This window comes from Erpetoichthys calabaricus, chromosome 3 (assembly GCF_900747795.2).
Source record: "Erpetoichthys calabaricus chromosome 3, fErpCal1.3, whole genome shotgun sequence".
NCBI classification, from domain to species: Eukaryota; Metazoa; Chordata; class Cladistia; order Polypteriformes; family Polypteridae; genus Erpetoichthys; species Erpetoichthys calabaricus.
This window is the reverse complement of record NC_041396.2, coordinates 232,218,912-232,244,157: the sequence shown is the minus strand read 5'-3', so window position 1 is coordinate 232,244,157 and position 25,246 is coordinate 232,218,912. Positions and strand designations below refer to the sequence as shown.

At 36.0% G+C, this 25,246-nt stretch overlaps 1 protein-coding gene across 1 annotated transcript in view; it reads left to right on the top strand.

Annotated features, from left to right (window-relative positions):
• The window catches only part of utrn (utrophin), a 552,956-nt gene that overhangs the window by 225,551 nt on the left and 302,159 nt on the right, over window positions 1-25,246 (top strand). The window contains exons 36-48 of the mRNA XM_028797890.2: window positions 3,117-3,245; window positions 3,357-3,527; window positions 3,663-3,836; window positions 6,622-6,759; window positions 9,907-10,062; window positions 11,908-12,081; window positions 15,470-15,642; window positions 16,283-16,433; window positions 17,917-18,092; window positions 22,477-22,612; window positions 22,795-22,944; window positions 23,036-23,197; window positions 23,484-23,585. Coding sequence (XP_028653723.1) covers window positions 3,117-3,245; window positions 3,357-3,527; window positions 3,663-3,836; window positions 6,622-6,759; window positions 9,907-10,062; window positions 11,908-12,081; window positions 15,470-15,642; window positions 16,283-16,433; window positions 17,917-18,092; window positions 22,477-22,612; window positions 22,795-22,944; window positions 23,036-23,197; window positions 23,484-23,585 — 1,992 coding nt within the window. The remainder of the gene's footprint in view (window positions 1-3,116; window positions 3,246-3,356; window positions 3,528-3,662; window positions 3,837-6,621; window positions 6,760-9,906; window positions 10,063-11,907; window positions 12,082-15,469; window positions 15,643-16,282; window positions 16,434-17,916; window positions 18,093-22,476; window positions 22,613-22,794; window positions 22,945-23,035; window positions 23,198-23,483; window positions 23,586-25,246) is intronic.

Below are 25,246 nucleotides of genomic sequence, written 5' to 3'. Positions count from 1 at the left end.
GTTTCACAGTATTCAACGGTATTTTTTTCCCATGCATGAGTGGCTGTTAACCACATTTTCCACTGCAATTACTGGCTAAGAATAACCTATTCCACTGTCAAGAGCATTGTACATTGTACAAAAAAAAACATTTTAATGTGCACACAAGTATTAATACAGGTTTGAATTGCCCCATAAAGTGATAGTTTTCAAGAGGGTGGCACTAATGAAGAGAAGGAATCATATTGCATGACAGATGCAGTCAAAATATAGAACCTTTGTATTGAACAAAGTTTGCAAAAACTTAAACTATAATTTTGACAACATATTTTCAACCATCCAAAGAGGCATTTAGAATATCCAGAAGTGCTTGTCAAAAGTTGTATTGCACTGAACATGTCTTAGAAAAGGAATAAATAGTAAATATTTTTTTGTAAACCAGCTACACTTTCTGTTAATGTTAACAATCTCTGTCCACTGACAAGTTAGTGACTTTTTAAAAAACTTTACCATCATTAAACTGCATAATATTTAAATTAATAAATAATAACAATAAAATAAATAATAGTATTATTACTGATAATTGCACTATTACTTCAAGGCTTCAAACCCAGGTGCATTACACAGTATTCACAAAATTAAAATAAAATAAAACAAGTGCAACTTGGTGATGACATCTTTACCAACTGAACCATCATTTAGGCAAACTGCATTAATATGGACCTTGCTTCAAACTAAGCTATATGCATAGATAATAAAACTGTAACTTGCATTTATAATGCTATTTGTGGTATAGCCCTACGGAATCGTATTAGGGCCACGGTGAAAAAAAAAAAATACGGACACGGAAGAAAAAAACAAACTATATGTCGAGAATAAAGTCGACATTTCCACTTTATTCTCATAGTTTAGTTTACGACATTCTACTTTAATTATAAAATAAACTTCATCCTAAAATCAAAGTTTAATTAACTAGATTTTCTCAAACCCCGTCATAAGTTAATGCAGCACATAAAATGCTTTGTGTTAAGTGTTCCCCGACCCAGTTGTTAATTCATTATGCTTCTTAAACTGACTTCCCCTGAGACTAAGAGGAGACAGCGATCACCGCACAGAATCTATTCACTTCATGATATTCCTGCTCTCTGAAAATTTAGAATGCTAAGATAAATACTTGATATCATTTTCATGATGAAATACATTAAAGCAGGTATTAAACATGCACGGGAGTGAGGTGGTAGTGCTACTTCCTCGCAGTAAGGGGTCCCCAGGTGTATGTTCAGTGTAGAGAACTTTATGGCAAGTGTGACAAGGCTCCAAAAAACTGGATGTATGAATGGGTATCGCACAGGTTTAACTTAAATATTTTGTAAATGTTGGGTTTGTGATCTGATGGTCGGAGACACAAACACAGAATTCAGTGGATGTTCTTCTGAGCGGGCTTTCTTTATTGCACGCGTGCTGTCTCTATCTGACGTACCAAAACCCCAGTACCTATCCTTCCTTTTTCTTTCTCCACATAACCAATCACCACACAATAAACGTCTTTGTGAAATTAAAACTAGTTATAAACTTAGCCAACGGAGTGTTCAGAACTTTAAAAATATCTTCATTGTACATGTTTAATTATGCCATCCATTCAGGGTTGCGCCCATCCCTGAACAAGTCGCCAGCATATCGCAGGCTGCATACGAGCAAAATATACACTAGTAGGGTCAATATAGCATAACAAAACCCCACATCCTACATGACTTTGAAAGGAAACTGAAGCACGCCGAGTAAACCCACCAGAAAAACATGCAAATGCAAGGCAGGGTACACCCGAGACCCCCTTGCTGCAAGGCAGCAGTTCAACCTCCACGCCGCTGTGCCCCCACATGATTAATACATACTTTAATGCATTTCATCATGAAAATTATATCAAGTATTTATCTTAGCATTCTAAATGTTCAGAGAGCAGGAATATCATGAAGTGAATGTATTCTGTGCGGCGATCGCTGCCAGCGCCTCCTCAGTACAAGAGGAAGTCAGTTTAAGATGCACGTACCGATTTAACACGGCTTGGGGAACACTTACCACAAAGCATTTAATGTGCTATATAACTTATGACGGGGTTTGAGAAAATCTAGTAAATTAAATATTCATTTTACGATGAAATTTAGTTTACGATGTTCTACTTTAATGACAAATTACGAGAATGAAGTCAACATGTTGACTTTAATCTTGACATAAACGACGAGAATAAAGTAGAAATGTCGAGAATAAAGTCAACATGTCGTCACACTATTACACAGTACCCAGGTACATTACACTGTATTGAAAACAAATAAAACAAGTACAACTTGGCTTCCAGTATTATCCAGTAGTATAGAAACAGTATTTATACATTTGAACATAATGGTCCACATCCGACTTTTTAAAACCAAAGTATCTCCAGGCAACAGACGTGACTCCTTTTTTTCGCCAAAAGTTCTTCTGTGTCATCATGTTAAACTTTATCGTCAGCTACAGCTTCAGTCTTCAGTTTCGGAATGTTCTCTGTCCATTTTCACCGTGAAATACCTAAACTACCACAACCTATTTAGTGGTGTAGCAGTGAAAAAGAGCCCCTGCGCAACATCTGTGTTTAGCAGTGTAGCAGTGAAAAAGGTCCCCACTTGAACAGTTTCCCACTACGCCACGTTCCGAACATTGTTTAGGCAATTTAAACCGGTGTTGCGGTATAAGAAAAATCCATATCATAACAAAAATATAAACGGTTTTTGGTATGAACTGGTATACCGCCCAGCACTAGTTGATACTATAGTTAACAAGCTGTTCTAGCCATCTTCCCCCAGTAGTGATAATATGAATGTTACACTTAAAAAATAAATGCAAATAGAAATAGATATTCTGTGCTTGTCCTGAAAATGAAGTACTTTTTATTTTTGTTTTTTTCTCTGAAAATTTTTTTATTTGAATACACTGTTTAGAAAATTTTACAATGAAAAATAATTTTATCAAATATCTTATATTGTTATATAAAAATTCAAAGCAAAAATATTTTATGGTATATTGCAATGTCCTTTAAAGATTGTAAGCATCATGCTAGGTTTTCACATAATAGCTACTCATATTTGTTTTTTGCTTTACTCTAGAAACATGAGAATGAAATGGAAATTTTTGATGAAAATCTGGCTCACATTAGCACATGGCTTTACCAAACAGAAATCAAATTAGATGAGACTGAGAAACAGTCACCAAATGAAAAAGACAAAGTGATTAAGGTGATGGTAACTGATTTTACTGATTTTGTTTTTTCTTTTTTCATAGAGTTTATAGAAACACAAAAGTAACATAAAATGTATTATTATATGCTACTTTATTTTTCATTTTAGAACTTGTTATCGGAGCTGGAAGTCATCACTTTACGTGTTGATAGTGTCCGTGATCAAGCAATAATTTTAATGACTAGCAGAGGGTCAGCGTGCCGTGATGTTGTAGAACCCAAACTTGCTGAATTAAATCACAATTTTGCAAAAGTTTCCCAGCATATTAAAGCTGCAAAGGTGAGTAACTGATGTAATTTTTAAGAGCTTTATTACAATATGTTTTGTACATTATATACAAAATGTGTTAATGTGTTTCTCTGTAAATGCTTTTGGACTGCTGATATGTAACTCACCCTTTTGCATATTTTTAAGATGGCTGGAGGTACTGCATCCTCAACATATGATTTTAATCTTAAACAGGATGGAAAGACAGAAATCTCACCATCGGAAATGTTCATTGTATCAGAAAGAGAGATTAAGAACATATTTAAAAATCTGGATGAACGGCTTGTATGCCTGGAACAACTAGCTGAAGATGATGAAAAGGTAAAAGACTACTGTATATTCTACAGAAAGCATCAATTTTCATAACCAGGTGGCCGTATTTCAGAAGAGTTAAGAATATGAAAATTAATAAAATAAAATTAAAAGACAAGTGGTTAGCAACTGCATAGTACCTTCCTCTCTTCATCCAGCTGTATTCAATTGGCTTGTCGGGATGAGGGCAGTTGGAGATCATATGCCTGGCCTCCCCACACTTGAAACAGCACAGGAAGGACATGTGCTTCTCCTTGGGCTTCACCATGAACTCCATGTCATGGTGGAGAGGCTCACAGTGGTTGACACGTCCTGTCGAGGTTTGTCAAAGTGGACTGTTCCGCACACTCACTTTGCGAGGGTACCTAATGTCACTTGAGGGTGTTAATTAAGACTTCCATGTTCTTATATTCTTGTTGCCACACTGGCCGGGTTAGGAAATCCATGAGGGCATTTACTAAGATGTCACAAACCACTTTCTCTACGACCTTTTTTTAAAATTGTTTTTATCTGGCCTTAATCATCTCCCCACTTTACCTCAAATGTCAAGGGCTTGAGAGAGTAATGGCCACTTGGGTTCAATTTCCACTCTCTGCATAACCTTGTCTACTGGTACCAGGAGATGTCCGGTGATTTTTAACACGTCGGCCTTAAGGGTGCCTTAATTTGAGGTGGCTTGCTCATCAAGGTCATAGTAAATCCCCAGCTCTTTGCCCTTTAGAAGTGGCACCAGTATGTTGTCCTGCTCCGCTCGCTTCTAGCAATGTCAGGTGGCAGTACACTCAAAAATACGATTCAATATCATCATTCTCTTGCAATGGCATTAATACCTGGGATAGAGCCCACGAATGGTCCTGTCGGAGAGCCACATGTGCTTGGTTCTGCGCTTCACTCGCAGTGAGCTGTGATCTCTGTTTGCCAACCTGGACCCACAGGGACTGGATCTCTGCTGCCATGTTGGTGATTATAGTAGAAAGGTCTTGCTGTTCAGTCATCTCTCCCAGCAAATTCCTGCTGACTGCGCCACTGTGAAATAAGCACAAATAAACACAGAGGAAGAGTTGGAGGTGCCAGCTCTTTACAGACAGGAGTTCATAACGAAACTGAATACAGTTGATAAAATGGTGGATTATATGGGTGGTAGACAGGAAGGGGCGGGTCCAGAGAAACCAGAACTGTTAGTGACATCAGAGGTATTGAGTTAAGTCTGCTGGTCGGCAGAGGGAGAAATAGACCGTATTAGTGGACAGTGCCAACCCCTGGCTCGGCAGATAATTAGTTATTTGTGCCTTTAAGCTATCTCTCATGCTCACTTGTGTGACAATATGTGTGTGTGCGTATATGTATGTATGTATGTGTACACACATACACAATTGTCATATATATAGATGGAGTGGTGGCACTGTGGCTAAGTATCTGGAAGGTTGACGGTTAAAATCCCATTACTACCAGAAAGGATCCTACTCTGTTTGGTCCTTAAGCAAGGTCCTCCGCCATTGTCATTCTGTTCAAATTGTTACTTACTGGCATTCTGGAACATTCCACCTTAATGAAAGTTAAATATACTGCCAGAGGTGAACTTGATCACTCAGAATTGCTCTGAATTTATAAACCTTTAAATTGTTCTTCAGCTGACAAGTTAAATCGCTGAAATTAGTGTTTCCCCAACACTGACTCCAGCATTGTTTTGCCCACCATTTCATCTGAAATATCAGTAAGTAAGCGGTCTTCATCACTGAGCCCTCCTGCCAAATGTTCCCCAGCAATGTTCCTCTCTCAGAACTGAGGTCTTTTCTTTGAGTGATTTCTGCCTAGCATTTTATACATGAGCAAACAAGTATAATTAATTCAGTGACCACAACTGTGAAGTAGCACCTTTGTAAATATAATTTGAGTCCCTTATTTACTCAAACATTTGCTTTATATGGTTATATGTATTTGAAAATGTAATTGCTGCAGCTTATGTGGTACTAAAATGTCTAGGTGAAAGAATAATTTAAAGTCTGAGATTAGGAAAACAAAAACTGATAATCTTTATTAAGCATGGTTGAAGGAGTGGGCATTGTATAGGGTGATTTTTTTTTTACTTAATATATTCGCCATTGGATATGGATTTTATAGTTGTCTGTTTTTCTAATGAAAATTTGATCACAAAAAACTCTTAATATACAGTATATAAAATATATGTATGCTATTAATACTTTTTTCTCTGAAGTTTGATAATAGTTAAATAACCATTGTTAAAGCTTTTTTCCACCATGAGGGAAAAATATACATAGTTATATCATCTTCCTCCTTTGTTCCAAACTTGTATTTGTTGCTGCTTGGATCAAGCAAACCTGATCAGGATGTTAAGGGTGTAGAGAATTAGTCTGAACACAGTTTGAAACATCACAATGCTCCTACTTTATACTGCTGTTGCTGCTTCCTGTCAAGCCTAAAACTGTAAAAATGCATATTATTAGATATATTTAAGTAACTATATCCAGGTCAAAGTCTTCCCTGGAGTTGTGTGTTGTAATCCCATTTCAGACAACCCCTTTTATTTGGGAGGTATTTTGCTAGGGTATCTAGGTACTGGACTTCAAGGTTGGTAGTTTAGTTGCAATTCCCTATCCTTTCTGTGAGCATATCAGAATGTAGAAAAGTGAATGCAAACATTTACAATGTGTATTGATTATCTTAAGTTGTTTTATGTACAGGGATTTGCCAAATATATAATAACAATATAATTAATACCTCTTTTTAAGTAATTTAGTAGCTCCTTACATTGTGTTTTACATTTGCCTTGCAGTTGGATGAAGAAAAAGCTCAGATTGAAGAGATGCTTCAAACATGCGAGCTAATTTATGAACAGACCACAGATTATGCAAAAAAAGAAGAAATAAACAGAAATCTTTTACAGCTTCAGAACAAATATAGCATGCTGAGGGTAAGATGGTGTTTGAAAAATATTTATTTGGTTCTGAGACTCTACAAGGCATAAAAAGGAACATTTGTATTCTCTATCATTATTGCAGGGAGGCAGTATTTTACAAATGATCATCATTTTTTGAGGTGTAACATACCTTTATATTTTGAGTCATTGACCTCATTTAATCGAGTACAACCTTGAACTTGAAAAATCTTCCTGTTTTTGGATTAATTAGTCAACATAAGATCAGTTTTCTGTTTTTTTTTTGCTACCTCATTTTGTAGTTTGTACATGCTAAAAAAAATGACATGATTTGGTAACTGTTGGAGTCTCCATTGTTGCATCTGCTCCTTTATTAACTATGCAGATTTTTAAATTAATGCAACCACTATCCTTATTTTCGGTTTTATGTAGTTTTTGCTTTTGTTGTTCAGTCTTGCACTTCTGATGCACAACAGATCTTTTTCCTAGGATACTTCAAGTCAGATTGTCTATAATATGCAGTTCCATAGATAATTAAGTATTTGAATGCTGTGTAATCTGTTTTTATTCCCATAGTTCAGTTGCTTATGTTCTTTATTTATTAGATTAGATAAATGTTAATAATCCCAAGTGGAATTAATAAGCATGCATCAGCAAAAACATAAAAACAAGAGTACAGACTCACAGGACAAATAATACAGCCAATTAATCGTGATGTAAAAAAAAATGTGTATATATATTCACATATTTCAAAATGGCATTTCAGAATCAACTGAATGGGTGCCTCAGGAGGAGGCATTGAAATGCCTGGTAGCAGTGGGTAGAAAAGACCTTCTTAGCACACCGTGGTGGAATGAGCCTGTGGTTAAAGTACTCTAAGAGAGCACCTCCTGGAGGGGATTTTTCATGATGGCATCCAGTATTGCCACCACTCTTTTTGAAAAGAGTACTGCAAAAACTGTGTGCCTAATGTACAGTAAAAATGTTCAGACACAAAAATTAAATGTGAAGGATTTATTTGAAGCTTTGCACTATATAAATGCTGAAACTGAGAAAAGCTAAATCTCATCTCTATTAGGCCACATCATTGAATCTACACCACAACTTATGTCTTCCCTTCTGAGACACAGAATGTAATGAACACAGCCTTGACAAGCACCAGGTGTGATGTCCTCACATCCAGTCTCCATTACTTCCAGTAGGGAAATCTGATTATGAGGCTGTCGATAATGCACTTTCCACCTCCAAGCAGGGAAGAATTCCTCAGTTGGGTTGAGGAATGGTGAATAAGGTGGCAGGAACACCATTATAATTTGTTTGTGGGTTTCAAAACATACCCTCGCATGGTTGGAGTGTTGAAAACTTGCATTGTCCCAAATGACCACATAAAGTGGCATGTTGGCTCTCACAATCACCCTTGCATTTTCCAAAATTTAAGAACTCAAGAAACTGGCCTGTGTTGCAGGGCCCAATGGCTCCAGCATGGTAAATTACCCCATGTTCAGCAATTGCAGCACACATTGTGATGTTACCCCCACACTGGCGTAGCACATCCACTGTTGCCCTCTGACCTGTGATGTTCCTACCACATCTCCTTACTTTATTCAAGTCAGATCCTGCCTCATCCACATACTCAAAGTTTTGTGGCTTCTCGTTGGCCTCCAACTCAAGTATTCTCTTTACAATTAAAAAAGAGTGTTCACATTGAAAACATTTGAAATAGAAATATTTTCTCTTTTTTCTAAGCTACACTATCTCCTTGCCTGTACTTCCGGGTGTCTAAGTTATTTTACTCTCTCTCACTGTTCCTTGCAAATGGAACTTTGTACATCTGTTTTGAAGAAACAGCATGTCTTTTCACGACCCTGTCTAAAGTGAAGAAACTCAGAGGCAATGTTTTGAAAAATTCCATAGTCCTCCACAGCAACACCCTATTTAGCCTAATGGCATTTATTTCTCTCGCTATATCCACAGTTCACTGCTGTTCATGTGTCAAAAGTGGCCCTTTCCCACCAGTATGAGTAAGTGGTGGTGTTCTGACAGTATGTCATCAAGTTATCAATTATTGTACAGAGGTTACAGATAACTACTATTTACAGTAAACTTCAGAAATGTGATATTGCATATGGTAGTGAAGTACAGTAACTGTGGGATCAGATACCAAATCTCATTCCTGAATGTTCGTATTACAGAAGCCACTGTAGACTGTGCCACCTGAAACTGCACTCGTTGACCAGCTTCAGCCAAACTTAGGCCATGGTTGGCAGCATGATCCACAATTGTTGCTCTTATAGAACCTGTTCAGTCCTCTCCCCTTACCCCTGCCTCTGACTCTTACTTGTCCTCTGTGTGCTTCTCTCCCCCTTGCCATACCACACATTCAGACACCATGTCCTCTTGCAAAGCCTGGTTCTTGTACCTGCGTGACACCTTATTCCTGCTCCATTTTCAGCACTATTCACTGGGAAAAACATGAGCATCATACATGCTTATGTATAATTACTGCAGCGCCATGACATACACCTGAGATACAAGATTGAGAGTGTTTTTCTGTTTGCTTTCAATTGATGGGCAATTTACTACTAACACTAACAGTGTGTAATTGGCTTTGCTCTTTTATACAAATTTGAAAAATATTTAAAGTGACTTGATTGAAAACACTAATGCAATGCTGGACAGTATTAAGGTGATTGGGATATCTGTATATCTGACTGCCAAAAGTACAAACTGTTTTGTTGAGTTGTCAGAGTCAGATGAGAAATGCATCCACACAATGACAAAACGTCTTTAGTAGTCAAGTATTTGTACAAACAATAGCAGTGTGTACACACAAAATGAGAAATGCTATTGTGGGTGGGGAAATACGTTACTGATTTGAAACCTGCATTAAGAGTAAGGAGAAATGACATTCCTGATGAGAGAACTGCATTGAAGCGATTGGGGACAAAAACATAATATCTGTGTGTAACTTTCAGGAATGAAACAATCATGTTAAATAGCTTTGATCCATCAATCCTTCTGTCTCCACAGACAGACCCAAACATTATGGGAATGCTTCTACTAGTTTTGAATATCTTTTCTGTAATACCACTATGAAAATAAACAAAGTTAAAATGTGTGGCAAACATAAATTGATTTAGTGATCAGAAGTGCATTTAAGCCTAATTTTTGTGTTCATTTTAGGATATCAAGTTATTACATAAGAAGAAATCATATGAATTACATCCTACATTTTCAACACAAATCAAAAAAGAAAATGATGTGTCATTAAAATGGATGAATGAAAATGAGACCAGAGTTACAACACAGCAAGAAACTGAAGAGGATCATAAGTTAGAGGTATTGTATCAAAGGTGACTAGGGGACTCAGTTGCCTCTGAAGCTTGCATATTGTAATTGGTTCAGGCGTCATTTTGCTTTGCTTCTTATTGCATCCATAATGGCTAATGTGGTACAACACCCTACTACTACAGTAATTCTTGAAAGTGAGTGCTAAATACAGATGTTTCAGAATGACACAATTTGGAGAAAGGTTCCAAATGAGGGCAATAGGCTTAAGATTGAAGTTATTTTATTTTTTAACTGTTAACACATTTCTGATTATTAAGATGATTTTCTAAAAAAATATTTATAATTGCTTGTGTTTTTTTGGGGATTGGCAGGAAGGAACTCCTCTAGAATGTCAATATGTAACATTTAATTTGTTTATGAGATGGCTTAGTTTAATTTACTGAATTAAACTACACAGTTTTTTCTTAAATTTTTTTGTATTTCTTTATTTTCACAATCTGCTGCATCTAGTTCTAGGGCAAGAGACAGGAACCAGCTGTGAGTGTCAGGCTTTATATATGATGCAGCAGATTGATTTTTTTATATATACAGTGTATGTATATGTATAATATATATATATATATATATATATATATATATATATATATATATATATATATATACAGTAGAGTCTCGCTTATCCAACCTTCGCTTATCCAACATTCTGTATTATCCGACATCCTACCGCAAAAAAAAAAAAAAACAAAAAAAAAAAAACTGCATCAATCGGCAACAAGAACTGCAAGTTGCGAGCGTGAGCGTAGTCTATTTTTTGTTGCTAAGTTCATTTTTTCAGTTAAATTTTTCTGTTTTGTTGTAAAACATGATTACAATGGATTATGTGGCTGGCCCTCTCTGGTGTGTGTGTCTCTCTCTTGTGTGCGTGCGTGCGTCTCTCTCGCGCGTGCGTGTGTGTGCGCGCATGTGTCTCTATGTATTAGGCTCGTAATGTGTAAAACTATAACATAGTTTGACGTTTAATAGGCTTTTTCTTAACACCTCCCATTATCCGACATTTTCGCTTATCCGATGTTCTGCCGGCCCGTTTATGTTGGATAAGCGAGACTCTACTGTGTGTGTGTGTGTGTGTGTGTATATATATGTATGTATGTATATACACCGCCAAAGCTACTGCTCCTGACTGCCCCATTCGTTCTCAGTGGGCGGCTGGTGATGCCGTAAGCAGTGACCCGGTTGTGGCTGAACGGAAGCCATTGAGGTTGAATGGGGCGGCCGGGGGCAACATTGTATAGTGTGCCTTGGGTGGCCGCCTGTTGAATGGGGGGCGGTGGTGGCTGATTCACTACCCACCTTTGGCCGCACCCTGTTCGTTCTCGTTGGGCAGATGCAGCAGGCAGCATGCTGTATGCAAGTAGAGGTGACTGTGTGGTGGTCGAATGGTGAATTGCCCCTCGTCGCCCCCATTCATTCTCAATAGCAAGCCTGCTTGTACTGTTACGTACATAGCAGGAAGTTGTCTCTCGTTCAGTACGCCAAACGTGCTGACGAGGGGTACCTTCCTGCTGTGATAGCGTGTACGGTGCTGTGCAGAAGAGCAGCTCTATTCATTATCTCAAAACAAATATGTGATGTTTTGAAGAAATCATTTTATGATAGTACCAATCAGAAAACATCGTCGAAGTAATGCAATATTATTTGAAAACGAACAGCGTCAGATTGGGTGTGATTTATACTGGTGCTGTTACTTAGAGTCGGATCAGAAGTTGAATAAGCTCCTGTTCTGACTGTAATTATTTTCTTACATCTTTCCACATACTTGCTATGTTTAGCTAATAAAATTGAATAGTTCTGTTTTAATTGATTTTTTTTCTTTGTTTTGATTTCCTTTTACAGCATTTACCTGAGAGGTATATACCTGATTTTGAACTTTCCTTGTATCCATCTGACTACCTCCTTGAAATAAACAAAATCTTGCTGGCAATGGCAGATGTTGAGTTGATGATTAATTTGCCAGAGCTTACCAGTAGGGTATATGAAAATTTTTCAAGCCAGGAGGATACATTGAAGGTAAATAAATTTTATATTGATGATATATATATAATTTCTTTTACATATTTTAAATTGCAATTAAAGTACTAATAAAGAGCTTTGAGTTATGAAACTTTTTCAGGATAGTACAGTTAAATAGATTGATTTTGTTTTTTTATTTATTTTTTTTATCTTTTTTTCTTTTGTAACTGAGAAAGGAAAATGTGTTACTTTCAACATTGGATATTGTTTGTAACAGAATATTATAATAGATCTCCAATACAATGCCTAACCTCTTCATCCATTGTGCAAATTTTTAATAGTTGAGAAATTCCCCTCCACACTCTAAAGTAAAAATGGGAAAATGGAAAAATGGATCAAGGTCTGTATAAAAGTAGCAAATTACAGACAAGTGTTGAAAACATGCTTTTCGTGCAGTAGCAACTTTTATCCAAATTGATACAGGTTTGGGTGAAATATTGTTTAATTCTATCCATTTAAAGCACCATAAGTGTGGTATTATAAAAATGCATATAACCGCTAGATTTTATTAACAAATCCATGGGAGTTTTCATCTAGACACTAAAAGAAGGCTTGGCTGCTATAGTGCCTAGGGTAAAAAAAATTGTTAAGCAGTAAGCGATAGAGTGGATATGTCTAATAAAATTCAGATTTCAAACAAAATAAAACATTAATTAAGCACAGAGGATGAAATCGTGCAAACTGCTCATCTAACCTATCAGAGCAGTATATATGCTAAACTGTTTCAGGTTCTTTGAGAACAAGAGTAACAAAGGGTTTTCAGCAATTATAAGGCAAAAATGATGAGTGATTGGCTTGGGGTTTGGTTGTGTATTATTTTTTTATCATCTTTATCATCATCACTGGTTTAGCACCATTTTCTGGGTTTCCTCAGGTTAGCTGACTTCCCCAAATTCTTTTTCCTGTAGTGTCAGTGGTCCTGAGACTCCTTTTTATAATATCTGAAGACAAGCATGTCTTCTTCAGCCTTCCGCTGAATCTCGTAGCCTTGAACTCCATCTTGTGTACCTCTTAACCTGTTCATCCTCTGCCTTTGCTTCCCATGTCCAAATGTCCACCTTAGTCTGTTTCAGCTCAGGATAACACCTGTCACCTCCACACCAAGTCTTTCCTGATTCTCATCTTTGTTCTTTCCAGCTTTGGTTTATGTTTGCTTCATCTTCCACATGCGGCTTCTCCTCACAAAAACTTTTTCTCTGGAGAGCAAGAGTAACAAAGTGTTTTCAAAGCAGTTCCTATTATAAAACCACTGTGGAGTATTAAGTCTATTTTGTGACCAGAGTAAAATTGTATAAACTAGTGATTTGGATGTGTAGAACATGACTTAATGTTTTTGTAACAGTATTCTAATACACAGGGAAACAAAGAGAGAGAGAGAGAATGTTATGTACACAGATATTGGAAGGGAAAAGAGAGTAGAAGGACTATTTTCACAGGAAAATTACATGGCAGGAGTATGAGGAGAAGTAAGGCTAAAAATAAAGTGATAAGTAACTGAATCTAGGATAGGCGCACACAAGATGTAAATTGATAGTGGAGCTGCAAATAAAAAAAAGAGATAACCAGTAAATCTTACATCTTAAATCTTAATCTTGACATCTTAAATCTTACTAGAATGTCTTAGGACCGTGTTCTTCAAAAAAAGTTCTCCAGCATATTAATACCACATCGAGACCACACATGGTTAGAACATATTTGCCTTCTTATCAACAACTCACTACTTCTGTAAATGGTGTCAAAATATACAGGGAAAACTATGCTGAAGACACAACTGGGCCAAAAAAAATGTCAGCAGATTTTAGTTTGTTATATGAAAAATGAATTATAGCTAAATTATACATATAAGTAGAGTTTAGCAGAGAAACAGAAGAGCTAAACTACCAAATGATAGTACAGACAGCAAAATCCCAGTAATAGAAATGCAGGTCAGGTAGAGAAATTCCATCTTGGTCTCTAGGAAGAATGACAATGAATTGCTTTTGTTTGGACCTTTTTCCATTCTAATATTGGGGGATGATGAAGGTGGTAATTAAATTTGTGGATGGGCAGATAGGAATACCTATTTATCTGAATTTTATAAATTTTAGAGGGGAGCATTGAAAATTGACACTACTGGTTAAAAGAAAGAACAGTAGACTTAGACCAATTGATTTTATACCTTGATGTTATTTCAAACGTAGAAAAGAAGTTCAAATTGCATGGTAGATTTACAGGCGATTTGCCCAGAAAAAGGAAGACTCATTTCCTCATAAAGACATGTGATGCATTGGCAAGCTTCCCAGGTCTGCCTTAGATGCTTAAATTGAATCGGGTTCCCTTGTAGTTCTGAATTGGTTTTAGCAGTTTTGACAATTGTTTTGTATTTTGAAATTGTTTTGTGTGTATTATGAAGATTTTTAGGATGGTATTCTATATGTCTGTACAGTGATCCCTCGCTATATCGCGCTTCGCCTTATGCGGCTTCACTCTATCGCGGATTTTATATGTAAGATATTTAAATATATATCGCGGACTTTTTGCTGGTTCGCGGATTTCTGAGGACAATGGGTCTTTTAATTTCTGGTACATACTTCCTTAGTTGGTTTGCCCAGTTGATTTCATACAAGGGACGCTATTGGCAGATGGCTGAGAAGCTACCCAACTTACTTTTCTCTGTGTCTCTTGCGCTGACTTTCTCTGATCCTGATGTACGGGGTGTGAGCAGGGGGGCTGTTCGCACACCTAGACGATACGGACGCTCGTCTAAAAATGCTGAAAGATTATCTTCACGTTGCTACCTTCTGTGTGCAGCTGCTTCGTGAAGCGACATGCTGCACGGTGCTTCACATACTTAAAAGCTCAAAGGGCACGTATTGATTTTTCACTGTTTTGTTTTTCTCTGTCTCTCTCTCTCTCTCTCTCTCTCTCTCTCCCTGCTCCTGACGGAGGGGGTGTGAGCTGCCGCCTTCAACAGCTTTGTACCGGCAGTGCTTTGCATACTTAAAAGCCAAACAGCCCTATTGATTTGTTTGCTTTGCTCTCTGTTTCTGACAGCCTGTGCTCCTGACACGCACTCCTTTGAAGAGGAAGATATGTTTGCATTCTTTTAATTGTGAGACAGAACTGTCATCTCTGTCTTGTCATGGAGCACAGTTTAAACTTTTGAAAAAGAGACAAATGTTTGTTTGCAGTGTTTGAATAACGTTCCTGTCTCTCTACAACCTCCTGTGTTTCTGCGCAAATCTGTGACCCAAGCATGACAATATAAAAATAACCATATAAACATATGGTTTCTACTTCGCGGATTTTCTTATTTCGCGGGTGGCTCTGGAACGCAACCCCCGCAATGGAGGAGGGATTACTGTATATTAAATAACATTTTATACAGTCTTTCATTGTGTTGCAGAATATAAAAGACAACCTTGAGAAGTTGGGTGAACAGGTGGCTGTCATTCACGAGAAGCATCCTGATGTGATATTTGAAGCTTCAAAATCAGAGGTTGTGCAAATAGGTGATGCGCTTATTCAATTAAATGCAGAATGGGACAGAGTCAACCGAATGTACCATGACCGTAAAGGGTAAGTATTTTTAAATTTGAGTGTGTTTTAGACTTTCACAAATGAAAGGAACTGTACAAAGTTTGCTAGCATTTCTTCTCAAAATGTTAAAATTATGTTTGGCTTTCTCAGTCTAATTTTCTTTTATAATGTTTTTGTATAATATTTTTATAAGAATAGCATGCTGTATTTTGAGAAGTGCACACATTATTTATGGTAGAAATTAACACTTGGTGTGAAAAGTCTTTTTCATATGCAGTTTGTTAAAGTAGTATCTGCAAAATATTTAATTTTTGATACTTTTTACTTTTTAACTGTCCTATCATAATTTCTTGTGTGCAGTATTATGGGAAATATTTGCTTGTGTACTCAAGAAACTAAAGGTAATGTTACAATAGTGCTCATGCAGAGCAAGTTGTTGCATTTGTGCTTCTTCATGGCTTTTAGTATGAAAATGTGCTTTTATAAGAATCAAGTTATATCTTGTGCAACATACCACATTAAGGAAGAGAAAAAAATATGTTTTGAATTCAGTGTCATTGCCCCAAATCTCATTACATCGTTTGCTTAAAGAAGCATGTTTTTAACAGTTTCACAATGTGACTTATTTTCGCTCATTGCGTAAACAAAGTGATTGTAGTTGTGTTTTTCTTGTGATTAGATCCTTTGACAAATCAGTAGAGGAATGGCGGCAGTTTCATTGTGACTTAAATGACCTTACCCAGTGGGTTACAGAAGCGGAACAGATGCTGGCCAATGGATATACAAAAGATGGCCTCTTGGACATTAAACATGCAAAGCTACATCAGCAGGTTGGAATACACTGTACTCTTCATTATGTATAATTTTGTCAAATTTTCTTTAAAAGACTATGCTAAAATATGTTGATGTTTTATAGGCAAATACTGTCTTTATGAGATGCCACCAACAGGTGAAAAATAATTTTTCAGTAATGCTATAAATGAATATAATTTGAATAAATCAAGCATTTTCTAAAACAAAAATGAATGAATTTATGTTTTGCTCCCTGACCTGTCATTTGTTAGGGTGAGATCAAAAGCAGGTAATTACTGACTAAGAGGAATATCTAAAAGAAGGTATTGTGTAATGTATTCTTGTTTTTTTTTTTCTTTTAACTTTTTTCATAAATAAAGCTTTTTTGATGGTTATTTTTTAGTGTTTATGCTTTTGGAGGAATAGCTTTAAACATTTAACAGGAAAAAAATGTCACCACTTTAAATCATTGTGCATAGCTTTTTATAATTGAGTGAAACATTTTGTGTCTAGTTGTGTTTAGAGTCATGATTCACTATTGTAATCAAAGGGATAGGGTCATGTACGGCTTGCAGGGTGTCTTGCAATAGGTCGCCGTAGGCAGTTTAAGCAAACACCATTGCTTTGCTATGACCTGCGTTGGCATTTCTCCAAGGGGAACATATTACTGTTGGCAGCAGTTCTTCAAGGGGAAACAAATGACTGTTGAGGCTTATTCTGGGTTTCAAAGACACAAATAAGTCAAAATTTGGTAACAAAAAAATTAAGAACAACTGGCATAAGGCAATATGTTTATAGATTCCTTTGCTAGAATTGTACTTAATAAATAGTATAGTCACACCGTTCACTTTTATAATTTAGTTTTTTCTGCTAGTATTTACCATTATCTTCTAATATTTAATAACCAGTAATGGTGCTCTGCACAATAACGTGCAGTGAATACACTTGACTTGAGCATTCCTAGTTTTCATCCTTTTTCTCTGTGTGTTTAGAATTCGTTTGCTCAGAGGTTGATGCGCCTGCTGCTTCCTGAGCAGCTCTTCTTTTCTAAACCCTAACGGCCTGCTGCTTCTCTTCTTTTCGTGTTAAAACTGATTAAATCAGTGTTTGTATTGCAATTACTTAGTATGTTTTCTTTAATGTTTCACTTAAGCTGGCACTTATGTCTTCAATCTGCCTCAAGAATGATTTAAGATATGAAGAGGTGGGGAAGTGACGGCGAAGGTGGTAGGGATGAGAATGGCACCCGTACACATGCGCTGCACGGCCACCCTGCTGCGTGCTGCTGAGAGTTGATTCTACAATACAATAAAATAAAAATAAAAGGAGGAATAACCTTGGAGGTCAATCATCACCCAGAAAGCGGATAGTAGATATCACGTAGTATATGTGTGCCAAATTTCAGGTTAATAGTTCAAACGGTTTGCAAGCTCCAGGTGATTTAAAATCCTGGACAGCCACGGTAGCGTATTATATATAAAGATGATTGATATGTCAACTGTTACTATTTTGCTTTTGCAGGAGCTTGAGGATGGTTTGGCCAGTCACCAGTCTGTCTATTTGGCATTAAATCAAACTGGAGATGGCATCATTGGCAGGCTGTCCGCACCAGATAGTAACCTCCTGCAGGAAAAAATCAATGGTTTGAATAAGCGTTGGAAGACTGTTGCACAGGAAGTAAGCGACCAACAGTTAAGGTAAAAAATAAATAAATAAATAAATAACCTTTGCCTTTTTTATTGTGTTTCTCTAATAATGCAATTAAATTGATTTGACTTTTTCATACTGGTTTATAAACTTTTAAAAAGTGTAGGTTAGTAACACTAAAGTAAAATCAGAAAGACACACATTTTTATTATTTTTGCCACTTTATGATCTTGGTTTCTCATTGAAATAATTAATTTCATACCATTAAAATAAACATTACTGTAAATGTCATAAACAAACATAATATACTGTATATTTGGTCCAGTATAGTACTTTCTGAGTTTTGCTTTGTAGATAAATGTTACAAGTACTAATCAGGAATATATCCTGTGGTTTGTATGTAATATTTATATGTAGTGATTTATATTTTTGACAGTACTGAAGATGTAACATATCCAGTACCCAAGAGCATATATTTGGAAATGGCCACTGAATGTTTTCACTGTACCTATAGTTTTGGTTTGAAATGTATTTGATTTTAACTGGACTCCTTGTTTAATTAGGTGACAAAGTTGTTATACTAAGTAAATTTAAAGCTTTGAATTTTGTCCAATTTCATTATCATGGAGTATTTTTCTCAGAAGACATGTTCAGAGCTCTTGCTACCATCTAATATAGGACAGTAGAGGCACACAGTTATGCTGTCAGATTTTAGACATGCATAAAATCTGTTATAGTCTACCCATTGTTGTTTATTTTGTTTTTAGATGTGTTTGTATTTTTATGTTTTAGTAGTCAGTGTTTTTTTGTTAAAGTAACACTTAGATTTACCTTTAGTTTTGATTTACAGTAAATTCTTGAAACTGTTTCATCAGTTACAAAGGCAGAACATGATCAGAAGTGTTATTGTGTTTCTGTCTGTGACTGAGGTCTTTGTTGTCCCTGGTGGGTAGCCTGGTTTGGTTTAGAAAAGGTTCAAGGACTGAACAGGTAAATTATTTAAAAAAGAAGAGTTGCCCTTACATTGAATATCATGTGTGCTTGTTCTACATGCAAATCCCCACTGTTGAATCTCTGTCAAATTTTCCACAGATTCCCAATTCGTACAGGGGAAGACCATAGGCTGTTTTTATTTTTTTTTAATTTTTCTTGGGAAACTTTTATTTAGTGACTGCACATGTGTTTTATTAGAAAGGTGCCACTAGCAGGCATTTTTGGCACTTGGTATAAATATGCAGAGTTGTGCTCCACAGTGGGCAAGTAGTCACTTGCACATTAGATGGGATTGTAACCCTGAAATGCAGGTATGGATGTACATTAACACATTAAATGAAGGTGACCAGACAAACTTGAAATATCTTGGGTTCATACTGTCTGCAATGAAATAAAAGTCAGAACTTTTCTTTCTTTTAAAATTCTTTGCTTTATAGTCATCCGGTGTGTGTTCATACCAAAGTATGTGTGTACTGTATATCTATTTATTTATTTACTTAATTCTTTACCTACTTACCTATCTACCTACCTACCTACTTACCTACCTACCTATTTATTTATTTAAAGAGCTTCTGTTAAAAGCCAAATTTCCCCTTGGGTCACATAAGATATGTCTGTCTACCTACAGTGCCCTCCACTATTATTGGCACCCCTCATAAAAATTAGCAAGAAGGGTTAGAAAAAAATTAGTTTTCTGAAGAACCGTCATCTTGCATTGAAAAAATGAGAAACATCTGACTTTTTAAATTGAAACAAGTTCATTCAAAGAAATACCAAGCCCTCATCAAGAAATAAATATTTTTAACAAAAACACCATGTGGCACAACTGTTGGAACTCCCGGGGCCAGGTCAGTCGCCAAGTTATACTGTTCCCTGCATTTGTAATGTTCCTTGCATTACCCATCGGCGACAGCTACTTATAGCGCAACCGCGATCAGCTTGCAGTTGTTTATTTATATATATATATATATATATATATATATATATATATATATATATATATATATATATGTACTAGTCATTTAGCCCGTTACAATAACGGGCGCTAGAACAGTAGTGCATTAACATTAGTAGGAACAGTCTATATTATATGGCAAGGGACTTTGACCTCATTCTTTTTGTTGGTCGTATTTTTCTTTCTTTCAGCCTTTCTTTTGTTGATGTGTACTTGCTGAGCTGACTGTTCTTCGTGGGCTGCCGCCGTGTATTGTGTGTCTTTAGTTTTCTGTGACAGTAATACTGTCTTGTACGGCTCTATTCAATAAGGGTGCGCACAAAAGGGCGACCTCAATTGAGCGCTGCGAATAAAGGCGTTCGTAGATAATTTAGTTCAAATGGCTCTGGAATATGTGAAGAGCAACAAAGGTGCAGATCTTTATTTACGTGCGCCTTTATTCGCTGCGCCCAATTGAGGTCGCCCTTTTGAGGCTCGCCTTTTTGTGCACGCCCTTATTGAAGGATACCGTCTTGTACGTCCACTGGCTTGTACGTCCGTAATATACCTTTAATTTTCTCTGGTGGTAATACAGGCGTGCGCGTCGGTAATATGCCTTAAATCTCCTCTGACAGTAATACTGGCTTGTATGTGGCTGTAATATGCGTCAATGTATTGTGTATTGTGTATATATATATATATATATATGTACAGTAATCCCTCCTCCATCGCGGGGGTTGCGTTCCAGAGCCACCCGCGAAATAGGAAAATCCGCGAAGTAGAAACCATATGTTTATATGGTTATTTTTAGAATGTCATGCTTGGGTCACAGATTTGCGCAGAAACACAGGAGGTTGTAGAGAGACAGGAACGTTATTCAAATACTGCAAACAAACATTTGTCTCTTTTTCAAAAGTTTAAACTGTGCTCCATGACAAGACAGAGATGACAGTTCTGTCTCACAATTAAAAGAATGCAAACATATCTTCCTTTTCAAAGGAGTGCAAAGCAAGCAGTCAAAAAAAAAATCAATACGGCTTTTTGGCTTTTAAGTATGCGAAGCACCGCCGGTACAAAGCTGTTGAAGGCGGCAGCTCACACCCCCTCTGTCAGGAGCAGGAAGACAGAGAGAGAGAGATAGCGAGAGACAGATAAAAAAAATCAATACGTGTCCTTCAGGAAGCAGCTGTACACAGCCCCCCTGCTCACACCCCCCTACGTCAGCGCAAGAGAGAGAGAGAGAGAGAGAGGGAGAGAGAAAGTAAGCTGGATAGCTTCTCAGCCATCTGCCAATAGTGTCGTTTGTATGAAATCAACTGGCCAAACCAACTGAGGAAGCATTTACCAGAAATTAAAAGACCTATTGTCCGCAGAAACCCGCGAAGCAGCGAAAAATCCGCGATATATATTTAAATATGCTTACATATAAAATCCGCGATGGAGTGAAGCCGCGAAAGGCAAAGCGCGATATAGCGAGGGATCACTGTATATATATGTATATGTGTATATATATATATATGTATGTATATGTATATATATATATGTGTGTGTGTGTGTGTGTGTGTGTTCGGATTCAGCGGGTTGGAAAATGGATGGATGTACGTATATGTATGTATATATGTATGTATATGTATATATATATGTATATATACATATATGTATACAAAGGGAGTACTTTGTATTTTGTAATGCATAAGTCGTACAGTTTTTACAATATTTCACCGAGTATTCATTCCTTTTAATTATAGTGAAATGAATTTCAGCTGTGTTTTCATACAAACATGTATAATATCACGGTGTGAAGTTACTGGTCACTAATGTCTTTGGTCAACATACTGTAAGTTGGTTCTATTCTGCTTACCACAAGATCTTTCACAGCAATTGTAGGGAACAGGGAAATTCAATGTTATGCCTTTGTGTAGTGAAGTATTGTGACAGTCAGCTTTAGTCTTTTAATTTATTTTTGTTTTATGTCCTCCGTATTATTATTATTATTTTTTATCTTACTACTACTGAAAGAACCTAAAAATTTACTAATACATTTCACAGTTTTTGTTGTGTAGTATACAGTCTTCAAAAATCAGTGTAAATCATGACAAATATATTGTTCTAAATGTATTCCTTTACAAAATATCAGTAAAACTATATTACTAGCTACTCATTTTAGTCTCATTTTATTCTGTTTAATTTTAATTTTGTCTGTAATTTTTGACAGTGTAAAGTGTAATCAATAATTCTTCATATTTGGTCATAAAAGTATACTGTAATTGTGCAGCATACTTTTTAGATACTTGACCGACCATTGATTTAGTTTTCATCTTGACAGAGTTTAGTATTAAACAGTGAAACCCATTTATGTATTTAATATAAAAACTTTTTTTCTGCTTAAATATTTTACATATTTGTTTGTTGCACTGTAAAGAATCTTGTGATAGTATGTTCTTAGTTATGGTATGTTCTTATATGTGTTCTATTTAAAATAAAGATTGACTGATTTTAATAAACAGATTAAAGATGGAAGATCAGGACCTGGCAGATTTCCTGAAGAGAACTGATGATTTGGCCCTGTGGCTGAAAGACACTGAATTTATCATTAAAAGCTTGCCTGTAACATCCACAGACTATAACTTGAAAGAATTAAAGGCAAGATCTTTTTCATAACTTAATTGAAAATTTAAATGTATCAAAAATAAACTCTTTCTATCAAAGCGTTCTTATATTACTCATTGTAAATGTATTCTAATTATTTCCTTAATCATATATTTGATTTCTGAATTAACTACTGGGTGAATTTAGATAAATTTTTTTTATTTTGCTTACTTTAGTCATTAGCTTTAGATATGGATATTCAAAATGAAAATCTTACCTGGCTCAATAAAAATGGAACACAGATATTATCAAGCAAAAATCTTAGTCTGCAAGAAAGAGACAAGAATACATCAAAGCTGAGAAGTATAAACATGACTTGGAGCAAGGTAAATATGTTAGCAGATACATTTTAAATGCAAGTTTGTTTATTTAAGCACTAAATGTGTTGCTTTATTTAATTTAATTTTTTTTTATTAGGTGTCTAAAGAACTTTTAGATAAAGTGGGAGAGGTAGAGGCCAATCTACAAAATCACACTTTGTTTCAGGATAAAATAAATCACTTATCAGACTGGGTCATATCAGAAAGAGAAAAACTTATTCTGAAGGGACAAATCCCTGTTGCTGCCACCGAGCTTCAGGTAAGTTTAAAATAAATATATATTTTAATTAATTTAGCATTCTATCAGTGATTCTTATGTATTATTAGATATTGTGATCTAAAGTAGGCCTGGCTTTGTTAAGAGCACTTGAAATTCCTTAGTCATGTTAGAATGCTTTTTATTATCATAATTTTTCTTGTGTAAACTCTAAGGGAGATTAATATGTTTACATTTAATACTATTGACGGATTATGCTGGTACAAAATACTATTTGGTAAGAAGACATTTTTTCTCTGTTCTCCCAATGGCTTCTTCATGTCTACAGATATTAGAGACAAAAATGAAGGAACATAAAGTTGAGATGGAAGATGTCCTCAGTAGGTCTATTGAACTTCAGAAAAGACAACAACTATCACCTCAGGACAAGGTATTCATACAAATATTTGTTAATTACCAGGAGGCTCATTGTATTATATTTTGGCTACTTCTGTCATTACATTTTTTCAGTGTAGTTTTTGTTTTGTTGAATTTTTTTTTTTGTCGAGACTATTCTTCTGCCTCCTTTCACAACCGATTAACCAGTAGATTTCTTTTATTGCCCTAAACTTACAGTTTTGTTTATGTCAACAATACAATAAAACAAACACAAATCATTTAATCAGGATAAGTCTGCTGTCATGGATTACCAGCGGTTCACTGTCTTGTAAGTGTTTAAGAATTATAAAGTACAAAGAAATTATGTTCATAAAAACCCATAGTAGCCAACTTCATCTTTTTCTTTTTGTAAGTGGCCAGGACCATCTTCATTGTTTGTGACCAATGCACAACTTGCTCCTGAGGTTTACATCAGTTTTCTTTTTCAGTGAGTGTATCCAGGAAGGGCTTTTGATTTATACCAGAAGAGAGCATTTTTCTTTAAGTCTTTGTTAATTTTACACTCCAGCAGCATCCTCAGTATCTGATCCCAAAGGGTTGTCATTGCATGTGATTTTTCATATGAATTTGTGGCCATTACATTTTCCTAAAAGGCCAAGTTATTTCAGCTTTCTTCTTGATAGTTGTTTCTATTTCTAAATAAGCACAGGCTACACCACCAGAATCTACTGAGTAATGTATGTATCATTTTATTTATCTAAACATCTAAGGTGAGTTTATCTCCCTTTTTGGAGAGGTAATATATAGTAATTTTCTGTTGATAAATCTTTATTGGTAGGACATTGTTTCTTAGTAGTTACAGCTCTGGAATTTTTAGCTACAACGTTACAGGTTCTCTTAACCTGCCTGTGCTTAAAAAAATAAAAATAAAAATAGAGAAACAGTTGTATTGTAGCTTTGTGTTTATACTTGTACAAAGGATATATGTTTATAGTTTGAAAAGACCGTTCTCCTTACTTGTCTGATAGGTTTTTGTCATATACAGATATTTTTTCATTACTAAGATAAAATAACAAGGTATTGTAAAATCAGAATTGATTAAAAAAAAAAGTATGTGCTAGAAAAGAGTGAAATAAATCTTCTAACCGGTTTTTACATATTTAGTCCCGAGTTTAAGCAACAAATGTCAATGATCATATGTTAATGTTGCATAAGACTCATCAAAAGATTTAGCCAGTATTCATGTGATAGGGAGGGTGTTGGGGTTTAGCATTAGGAAAACGTGCAAAATGTACAGTATACAGTAATCCCTCCTCCATCGCGGGGGTTGCATTCCAGACCCCGCCGCGAAAGGTGAAAATCCGCAAAGTAGAAACCATGTGTTTATATGGTTATTTTTATATTGTTATGCTTGGGTCACAGATTTGCACAGAAACACAGGAGGTTGTAGAGAGACAGGAACATTATTCAAACACTGCAAACAAACATTTGTCTCTTTTTCAAAAGTTTAAACTGTGCTCCATGCCAAGACAGAGATGACAGTTCCGTCTCACAATTAAAAGAATGCAAACATATCTTCCTCTTCAAAGGAGTGCGCGTCAGAGAGAGAGAGAGAGAGAAAAAAGCCAAACAATCAAAAATCAATAGGGCTGTTTGGCTTTTAAGTATGCGAAGCACCACCGGACAAAGTAGCTGCGAGGAAGGGAGCAAGCA